The 10,913-nt window shown below is 40.0% G+C and overlaps 1 protein-coding gene across 1 annotated transcript; it reads left to right on the top strand.

The window, feature by feature from the left end:
* The first annotated feature begins 376 nt into the window (after positions 1 to 376).
* LOC114631181 (vomeronasal type-1 receptor 4-like) lies at positions 377 to 10,351 on the top strand. Its single transcript, XM_028779476.1, has 2 exons — positions 377 to 1,233; positions 10,321 to 10,351. The coding sequence occupies exons 1-2, from the start codon at positions 377 to 379 to the stop codon at positions 10,349 to 10,351; spliced, it is 888 nt and encodes a 295-aa protein (XP_028635309.1).
* The last annotated feature ends 562 nt before the right edge of the window (positions 10,352 to 10,913 follow it).

Raw genomic sequence — 10,913 nt, forward strand, 5'->3', positions numbered from 1 at the left:
ACAAATTTGTGTTTCTTAACACATTGTTATAATTCTCATCAAGCAAAAATACACTCCTGCCTACATTCATGTATACATATGGAGATCCCATGCTCTGTTACGTGTGTCATAGTGTTGGACAACAGAGATAGAGTTGCATCTCACACTCAGTTCCATCATGAGTGAAGGGAAAGGAAAACAAGTGTTAAGTTGATATCCTGGATCAATGTCCTTTCAGTGTTTTCCAGAAAAACCTCCTTTAGTGTGGCAAAGTAGTGCAAACATTTTCAAGAAAAAAATGTTCCAAATCAACTGAAAATTTCAGATAATTGAGAAGACTCTTGAGACAGCACTGTTCAACCTGATCCTTACACCATTGTCCAATGAAGCTTTCTCCATGTTATTTCAAAATAAAACCCTGAAAACCACAGAAGAAGTTGCTCTTCAGACCTTTTTGCTTTGCCAGATTGGGGTTGGGACTGTGAGCAACATCCTTCTGTTTGTCCATAATTTCTCTCCAATTCTGACTGACTCCCAACTGAGGCCCATACAGGTCATTCTAACCAACTTGGCTGTGGCCAATGCTTTCATTCTGCTTCCCTTGCCATTTTCATACAATATGATGGGTTTTGTTCCAAGGAAGCCTGCAACTGACCTCACATGTAAACTTGGATACTTCTATCATGGGGTGGCTCGAGGCACAAACATGTGCTCCACCTGTGCCCTGAGCACCTACCAGTTTCTCACTCTTGTTTCTGGTAACTGGGCTAAGGTCATGTCCAGAGAAATATCCTCCAAAGTTCTAAGTTATTCTTGTTACAGTTGCTGGTTGCTCAGTGTCTTAAACAGTGCTTACATACCAGTAAAGGTCAGTGGTCCGCAGAAATCACATAATGAAACTGATTCTAAAGGCATGTGGGTCTGCTCCACCTCTGGGTTCAGTGTAGGCATTAGATTCTTGCGGTTTTCTCATGACACCATGTTCATTGGCATCATGGTCTGGACCAGTGTCTCCACGGTGATTCACCTAAACAGACACCACAAGAAAATGCACTATATACATAACACTAATCGGAACCATAGAGGTCAGGCTGAGACCAGAGCAGCCCACACCATCCTGATGCTGGTGGTCACATTTGTGAACTTTTATATTCTGGATTGTATTTGTACTTTACTTCACATTTCTTTTGTGGACTCTCGTCTCTGGTTGAGACATGTCAAAGAACTTCTGGCTCTAAGCTTCCCCACCATTTCTCCCTTACTGTTGATCTTTAGGAATTCTAAATGTCCTTCTTCTCTCCTCTTCATTCTGGCTCTAGAAATCCATGGGACTGGGAGAGCCATTACAGAGGAACTGTAAGGTCACAACATGTCCAAACCCTGGAACATCTCATCCTGACATTAACAGGAGTAAGACTGATCTTACCTTACTCTAGAACTGGATCTATCCAAACACATAGCCAGAACATCCCCCAGCTTTGCCACCCTTTAGGTAATCATGTAGCCTGGTGGCCTGGATTCAGGTTAAACTTCATATCTCCATATAAGTACACATCCAGCTAACACCAGGAATTCTCTTCATGCAAATGAAGCATTCCCAGCACCTCAGCCTCTGCCAATGATGTACACTCACCCCCCAAAAAAAAACCCTACCTATGTTCCAAGGGTTATGTAGACCACACCACCCCAATAAAGTTGTCTGTTTCACTGAAAACCATCTCCTGAACTCACACTGGCTGAGATTCTGCTAATATGCCTGCACAAATCATCCTGTTTATCAGGTTTATAAAGGACAGCTACTTATTTCTTTGAGATAATTTATATCCAGCCACTTTGCTAAAGTTGTTTATCAGCTATAGAAGTTCTCTGATATAATTCCTGGAATTGCTCATATATACACTATCATATCATCTGTGAAAGGGTGATACTTTGACTATTTCCTTTCCGATTAGTATCCCATTGATCTCCTTTTGTTTTCTTATTGGTCTAACTAGAACTTCAAGTTCTATGTTGAGTAGAAAGGGAAAGAGTCAGCAGCCCTGTCTTTTCCTTGATTTTAATGTTATTGCTTTAATTTTCTCCCCATTTAATTTTTTGTTGATTCTTGGCTTGCTGTAGATTGCTTTGAATATGCTCGGGTACACAACTTGTATTCCTAACTCTATAAAACTTGTAACACAAAGCGGTGTCTGATTCTGCCAATCGCTTTCTCAGCATTTAATGAGACGATCATGTGAATTTTTTTCTTTCAGTTTATTTATATGGTGGATTACATTGATGGATTTTCGTATATTGGGCCATCCTGCATCTCCAAGATGAAGCCTACTTGATCATGGTGGACGATGTGCTTGATGAATTTTTGGACTTGATTTCTGAGTATTTTAGAGAGTAATTTTGCATCAGTCTTCATAAGAGGAATTTGACTGAAATTTTATTTTTTGTTGCGTCTTTGTGTGCTTTAAGTATCAAGGTGACTGTGACCTTGGAAAATTAGTTTGGCAATGTTCCTGCTGTTTGTTTTGTGGGATAGTTTAAGGAGCATTGTTATTAGCTCCTCTTTGAAAGTCTGATATAGTTCTGCCTAAAACCATCTGGTTCTGAGATTTTATTTTATCAGTAAACTTTTAATGATTGCTTCTATTTCACTAGGGGTCATAGGACTTTTTAGTTTGTTTACCCAATCTTCATTTAACTTTGATAGGTGAAATCCATCAGGAATACCATCCACTTCACTTAGATTTTCCAATTTGGTAGAGTGCAGGCTTGTGAAGTAAGACCAAATGATTCTTTGAATTTTCTCAGTGTCTGTTGTTATGTCTCCCTTTTCATTTCTGATTTTGTTTATTTAGATATTGTCTTTCTGCCTTTTACTTAGCTTGGCTAAGGGCTTGTCTATCTTGTTGATTTCCTCAAAGAACCAGCTCTTGATTTTGTTGTTTTTTTTTTTCAGCCATTCTCTTTGTTTCTAATTCATTCATTTCAGCCATGAGCTTTGTTATTTCCTGCCATCTCCTGCTATTTGGTGTGTTTGTATCTTTTATTCTAAAGATTTCAGGTGTGCTGTTAAGTTGCTAGTATGAGATCTCTCCAGTTTCTCTATGAAGTTGCTTAGTGCTCTGAACATTTCTCTTACCACTGCTTTCATTGTGTCAAGTTTGGATATGTTGTGTCTTCGTTTTCATTGAATTCTAGAAAGTTTTTCATTTCCTTCTTTTTTCTTCTTTGACTCAGTGGTCAGTAAATAGGCAATTATTCAGTTTCCATTAGTTTACAAGCTTTCTGTTGTATCTACTGTTTTTCAAGTTCAAGTTTAATCCATGGTGATCTGATAAGATGCATGGGGCTATTTCAAACTTCTTTTATCCCTTGAGGCTTGCTTTGTGATCCAGTACATAGTCAATTTTGGAAAAAGTTCTGTGAGATGCTGGAAAAAGTCCATTTTGTGCTTGGGTGAAATGTTCTGTAGGTATCTGTTAGGTTCATTTGAATCATAATCTCTGTTAGTTTCATTATTTTTCTATTTAGTTTCTTTCTTGGTGACCTGTCCATTTTTGAAAGTGAGGTGTTGACATCTCCCACTGTTATTGTGTGGGATTCAATGTGTTACAGAAGCTCCAGCAATGTGTCTTTAATGAATGTGGGTACCCTTACATTTGCAGCATAGATTGTGATAACAACTTTGTAGAGTTTTTCTTTGATGAGTACAAAGTGTAATCCCCATCTCTTCTGCTTACTTTTGGTTGAAGGTCTATTTATTAGATATAAGAATGGCGAGGTTACTCCTTCTTGTTTCTTGGGTCCATTTGCTTGGAAAACCTCTTTCTAGACCTTTCCTCTGAGGTGGTTGCTGAGGTGTGTTTCTTTTGTATAGCAGAATGATGGATCCTGATTATGTATCCGTTCTGTTAGCCCATACCGTTTTATTGAGGAATTGAGTCATTTGATGTTGAGAAATATTAGTGACCAATGATTTTTAATTCCTGTTTTTTGATGTTGAAGGTGGTAGGGTATGGGATCAGGAAAGGTAACTTGGTCCCTGGTTCAGCTAAGGCTTGAAACCCAGAAAACACTGAAAGGACTGTAGGTGCTTCAGCAGTTCCCAAGCACCATGGCCAACAAACCAAGGGCTCTCCTCCAGGGAACCAGCTGGAGCGCCCCACTTTTTACCACAGCCCTGGGCTAGATCCAGCTCAAGGGCCCCAGCTACATTCTCAGCTCTTCCACAGCTCCCAGTGGCACCTGGGTGTCCAAGAGCCTGAGAACCAGATGGCCCCAGTGGTGCCCCAGATTTGGAGACCCTCAAACCAGCTGTAGCCCCCCATAGATTTGTGGCCATTGGTCACATAAAGTTAATGCCTCAAGCCCCTCCCTCCACATGTAGAGGATGTGATCTGTGTTCATGTAGGCTTAAGACAATTCTCCATTTTAATGAGGTACCTAAAGGCCTGGAGGGCTTAGCTAATAAGCTTTCTTTCCCAGACATTCCACCCTGCAAAAGGTATTTAACCTCAGACCCACCCTAAGAACTGTGAAATGGTTTTATTCATTCACTTTCCACCATGATAATAAATGCCTTAAAATCATGGACTGCCTCTTTTCATCAGAATCCACCAAGGGGAGCCATGGAGAAGGCCTTTGTCTATAGAGCCACCATCTAATCTCCAGCCTTTCTGTATTCCCAGCCATGGCTGCCACCAAGTTCAAGCCAACCATGGCAGTCAAACCAAGTACTCTCCCCCAGGGAACCAGCCGGAACTCCCCACTCCCTGCTCCCTACCCCACCCCCTACCCCCATCTCCCACCCCAGATTAGATCCAGCCCGAGTGCCCCAATTATGTTCTCAGCTCTTCCACAGCTCCCAGTGGCACCTGGGTGTCCAAGAGCCTGAGAACCAGACAGCCTCCAGTGTTGTCACAGACCCAGGGACCCCCAAACCAGCTCTGGCTGTCCTGCACCTCAGACTATGCTTTACCACCCCAACAACACTGTCCCTGTGTCCAGGAGCTACCCTACAGCCTGAGACAGTGTGGGGTAATCTTGGTCAGAACTTCCTGTGTCCCACTTCAACAAGAAGCTGAGCCCTCCTTTTGGCTGGTGCAGACATATAGCTGGTCTGTTCCTGTGGAGCTATTGAATCCTGAGCCATCCTAGAGGAACCACTGCACCCAGAGCAGAAGGATTTCCAGATCCCAGAGGTGGCCTGAGTCCCAGGAGTTCTTCCACCCAGGAGATTAGGATCATAAGACCACAGAGACATCTGTACTCTGAGGAGCTCTGACACAAACAAGATAACTGGAAATACAGGCTCCAATCTTACACAGTGAGGGCAGGTAACACTAAAGTTAACCAGATGTCGAAAGGCAAGTGCAAGAACATAAGCAACAGAAACCAAAGTTACTTGGCATCATCAGTACCCAGTTCTCCCAATATAGCAAGCCCTGGACACCCCATCACACCAGAAAAGCAGGATTCAGAATTAAAATCACTTCTCATGATGATGATAGAGGATTTTAAGGACATAAGTAATTCTCTTAAAGAAATACAGGAAAGTACAAGTAAACAGGTAGAAGCCCTTAAAGAGGAAACACAAAAATCCCTTAAAGAACTGCAAGAAAACACAAAGAAGGAATTAAACAAAAACATTCAGGATCTGAAAATGGAAATAGAAACAATAAAGAAATCTCAAAGGGAGACAGCCATCAAGATAGAAAAACTAGGAAAGAGATCAGGAATCATAGATGCAAGCATCACCAACCGAATACAAGAGATAGAAGAGGCAATCTCATGTGCAGAAGATACTATGGAAAACATTGACACAGCTGTCAAAGAAAATGCAAAATGCAAAAAACTCCTAACCCAAAACATCCAGGAAATCCAGGACACAATGAGAAGACCAAACCTAAGGATAATAGGTATAGATGAGAATGAAGATTCCCAACTTAAAGGGCCAGTAAATATCTTCAACAAAATTATTGAGGAAAACTTCCCTAACCTAAAGAACAAGATGCCCATAAACATACAAGAAGCCTACAGAATACCAAATAGACTAGACCAGAAAAGAAATACCTCCCGTCACATAATAATCAAAACATCAGATGCACAAAACAAAGAAAAAATACTAAAAGCAGTAAGGGAAAAAGGTCAAGTAACATATAAAGGCAGACCTATAAGAATTACACCAGACTTCTCATCAGAGACTATAAAAGCCAGAAGAGCCTAGACTGACATCATACAGACACTAAGAGAACACAGTTGCCAGCCCAGATTACTATACCCAGCAAAATTCTCAATCACTATAGATGGTGAAACCAAGATATTCCATGACAAAACCAAATTTTCACAGTATCTTCCCACAAACCCAGCAATTCAAAGGATAATTGATGGAAAACACCAACACAAGGAGGGAAACTACAACCTAGAAAAAGCAAGGAAGTAATCTTCCAACAACCCCAAAAGAAGATAGCTATACAAACATAATTCTACCTTTAATAACAAAAATAACAGGAAGCCACAATCATTTTTCCTTAATATCTCTTAACATCAATGGACTCAATTCCCTGATAAAAAGACGCAGACTATCAGACTGGATACACAAACAGGACCCAAAATTTTGCTGCATACAAGAAATGCACCTCAGTGACAAAGACAGACAGTACCTCAGAATAAAAGGATGGAAAACAATTTTCCAAGCAAATGGTCCCAAGAAACAAGCTGGAGTAGCTATTCTAATATGAAACATAATCAACTTTCATCCAAAAGTAATCAAAAAAGATAAGGAACGACACTTCATACTCATTAAAGGAAAAATCTACCAAGGTGAACTCTCAATTCTGAACATCTATGCTCCAAATGCAAGGGCACCTACATACGTAAAAGAAACTTTACTAAAGCTCAAAACACACATTACACCTCACACAATAATAGTGGGGGATTTCAACACCCCACTCTCAGCAATGGACAGATCATGGAAACAGGAACTAAACTGAGACACTTTGAAATTAACAGAACTTATGAACCAAATGGACTTAACAGATATCTATAGAACATTTCATCCTAAAACAAAAGAATATACCTTTTTCTCAGCACCTCATGGTACCTCCTCCAAAATAGACCGTATAATTGGTCACAAAGCAGGCCTCTACAGATACAAAAGATTGAAATAATCCCTTGCATCTTATCAGATCACCACGAACTAAGTCTGGTCTTTAATAATGACAAAACCAATGGAAAACTCACGTGCACATGGAAACTGAACAACTCTCTACTCAATGATGACTTGCTCAAGGAAGAAATAAAGAAAGAAATTAAAGACTTTTTAGGAGCCATACGGTGGTGGCACATGACTTTAATCCCAGCACTTGGGAGGCAGAGGCAGGCGGATTTCTGAGTTCGAGGCCAGCCTGGTCTACAGAGTCAGTTCCAGGACAGCCAGGGCTATACAGAGAAATCCTTTCTCAAAAAAAACAAACAAACAAAAAAGACTTTTTAGAATTTAATGAAAATGAGGACACATCATACCAAAACTTGTGGGACTCCATGAAGGCAGTGCTAAGAGGAAAACTCATAGCTCTAACTGCCTACAAAAAGAAACTGGAAAGAGCACACACTAACAACTTGACTGCACAACTAAAAGCTCTAGAACAAAAAGAAGCAAATACACCCAGGAGGAGTAGAGGCAGGAAATAACCAAACTCGGGGCTGAAATCAACCAAATAGAAACAGAAAGAACAATACAAAATATCAACAAAACCAGGAGCTGGTTCTTTGAGAAAATCAACAAGATAGATAAACCTTTAGCCAGATTAACTAGAGGGCACAGAGACAGTATCCAAATTAATAAAATCAGAACTGAAAAGGGAGACATAACAACAGAAACTGAAGAAATTCAAAAAATCATCAAATCCTACTACAAAGGCCTATACTCAACCAAATTGGAAAACCCGGATGAAATGGACAACTTCCTAGACAGATTCCAGGTACCAAAGTTAAATCAGGAGCAGATAAACCATTTAAACAGTCCCATAACCCCTAAGGAAATAGCAGCAGTCATTAAAAGTCTCCCCACCAAAAAAAAAAAAGCCCAGGATCAGACAGATTTAGTGCAGAATTCTATCAGACCTTCAAGGAAGACCTAATACCAATTCTCTTCAAACTATTCCACAAAATAGAAACAGAAGGAACACTACCCAGTTCGTTCTATGAAGCTACAATTACACTCATACTCAAATCTCACAAAGACCCGACAAAGAAAGAGAACTTCAGACCAATCTCCCTTATGAACATCGATGCAAAAATATTCAATAAAATTCTAGCAAACCAAATCCAAGAACACATCAAAACAATCATCCATCATGATCAAGTAGGTTTTATCCCAGGAATGCATGGATGGTTCAATATTCAGAAATCCATCAATGTAATCCACTATATAAACAAACTTAAAGAAAAAAACCACATGATCATCTCACTAGATGCTGAGAAAGCATTTGACAAAATTCAACATCCCTTCATATGAAAGTCTTGGAAAGATCAGGAATTCAAGGCCCATACCTAAACATAGTAAAAGCAGTTTACAGCAAACCAGTAGCCAACATCAAACTAAATGGAGAGAAACTGGACGCAATTCCACTAAGATCAGGGACTAGACAGGCTGCCCACTCTCCGTCTACCTATTCAATATAGTACTGGAAGTCCTAGCCAGAGCAATTAGACAACAAAAAGTAGTCAAAGGAACACAAATAGGGAAAGAAGAAGTCAAAATATCACTATTTGCAGATGATATGATAGTATACTTAAGTGACCCCAAACTTCCACCAGAGAACTCCTAAACCTGATAAACAACTTCAGCAAAGTGGCTGGTTATAAAATCAACTCAAACAAATCAGTAGCCTTCCTCTACATGAAAAATAAACAGACTGAAAAAGAAATTAGGGAAATAACACCCTTCACAATAGTTGCAAATAATATAAAATACCTTGGTGTAAATCTAACCAAGCAAGTGAAAGACCTGTATGACAAGAACTTCAAGTACCTGAAGAAAGAAATCGAAGAAGATCTCAGAAGATAGAAAGATCTCCCATGCTCATGGATTGGCAGGATTAATATAATAAAAATGGCCATCTTGCCAAAAGCAATCTACAGATTCAATGGAATTCCCATTAAAATCCCAACTCAATTCTTCACAGAGTTAGAAAAGGAAATTCTCAAATTCATTTGGAATAACAAAAAAACCAAGGATAGTGAATACTACTCTCAACAATAAAAGAACTTCGGGAGGAATCACCTTCCCTGACCTCCAGCTGTACTACAGAGCAATAGTGATTAAAAACTACATGGTATTGGTACAGAGACAGGCAGGAGGATCAATGGAATAGAATTGAAGACCCAGAAATGAACACACACTCCTATGGTCACTTGATGTTTGACAAAGGAGCTAAAACTGTCCAGTGAAAAAAGGACAGCATTTTCAACAAATGGTGCTGGTTCAACTGGAGGACAACATGTAGAAGAATGAAAATTGATCCATTCTTATCTCCTTGTACAAAGCTCAAGTCTAAATGGATAAAGGACCTCCACATAAAACCAGATACACTGAAACTAATAGAAGAGAAGGTGGGGAAGAACCTCGAATACTTGGGCACAGGGGGAAAGTTCCTGAACAGAACACCAATGGCATATGCTCTAAGATCAAGAATTGACAAATGGGACTTCATAAAATTGCAAAGTTTCTGTAAGGCAAAGGACACTGTCAATAGGACAAAAGAACAACCAACAAATTGGGAAAAGATCTTTACCAATTCTACATCTGATAGAGGGATAATATCCAATATATACAAAGAACTTAAGAAATTAGACTCCAGACAACCAAATAACCCTATTAAAAAATGGGGTATAGAGCTTAACAAAGAATTTTCAATGGAGGAAACTCAAACGACTGAGAAGCACCTAAAGAAATGTTCAGTATCCTTAGTCATCAGGGAAATGCAGATCAAAACAACCCTGAGATTTAAACTCACACAAGTCAGAATGGCTAAAATTGAAAACTCAGGTGATAGTAGATGCTGGTGAGGGTGTGGAGAAAGAGGAACACTCCTCCATTGTTGGTGTGATTGCAAGCTGATACAACCACTGTGGAAATCAGTGTGGCAGTTCCTCAGAAAATTGGACATAGCATTACCTGAGAATCCAGCTATACCACTCCTAGGCATATACCCAGAAGATTCTCCAACATATAACAAGGACATATGCTCAACTATGTTCATAGCAACCTTATTTATAATAGCCAGAAGCTGGAAAGAACCCAGATGTTCTTCAACTGAGGAATGGATAAAAAAATGTGGTACATTTACACAATGGAGTATTACTCAGCTATTAAAAACAATGAATTTGAGATATTCTTAGGTAAATGGATGGAACTAGAAAATATCATCCTGAGTGAGGTAAGCCAATCACAAAAGAACACATATGGTATTCACTCACTAATTATTGGATATTAGCCCAGAACCTTGAAATACCCAAGATTCAACTCACAGGCCACATGAAGCTCATGAAGAAGGAAGACCAAGTGGGGGTGCTGGTTCTTCTTAGAAGGAGCAACAAAATTCTCAAGGGAGCAAATATGGAGACAAAGTGAGGGACAGAAACTGAAGGAGCGGCCGTCTGAAGACCATTCCACCTGAATATCCATCCCATGTGCAGTCACCAAAGGTAGAGGCTGATGTGGAAGTCAGGAAGTGCATGTTGATAAGAGCCTGATATGGATATCTCCTCAGAGGTCTTCAAGAGTCTGACATATTCAGAGGCAGATGCTCACAGCTAGCCGTTGAACTGATAATGGGGTTCCCAAAGGAGGAGTTAGAGTGAAGACTGAAGGAGCTGAAAGGGTCTGCGGCCCCATGAGGAGAGCAACAATGCCAACCAACCAGAGCTCCCAGGGT

This window comes from Grammomys surdaster, unplaced genomic scaffold (genome assembly GCF_004785775.1).
Source record: "Grammomys surdaster isolate TR1022 unplaced genomic scaffold, NIH_TR_1.0 352, whole genome shotgun sequence".
In the NCBI taxonomy this organism is placed as follows: Eukaryota; Metazoa; Chordata; class Mammalia; order Rodentia; family Muridae; genus Grammomys; species Grammomys surdaster.

What these genes read in the sequence shown, in the direction of transcription:
- LOC114631181 (XM_028779476.1), top strand. Translation starts at nt 377, where the DNA reads ATGTTATTTCAAAATAAAACCCTGAAAACCACAGAAGAAGTTGCTCTT. An exon ending in CTAAGCTTCCCCACCATTTC is followed by an intron (nt 1,234 to 10,320) that starts TCCCTTACTGTT and finishes AAATGTGGTACA; the next exon opens with TTTACACAATGGAGTATTAC.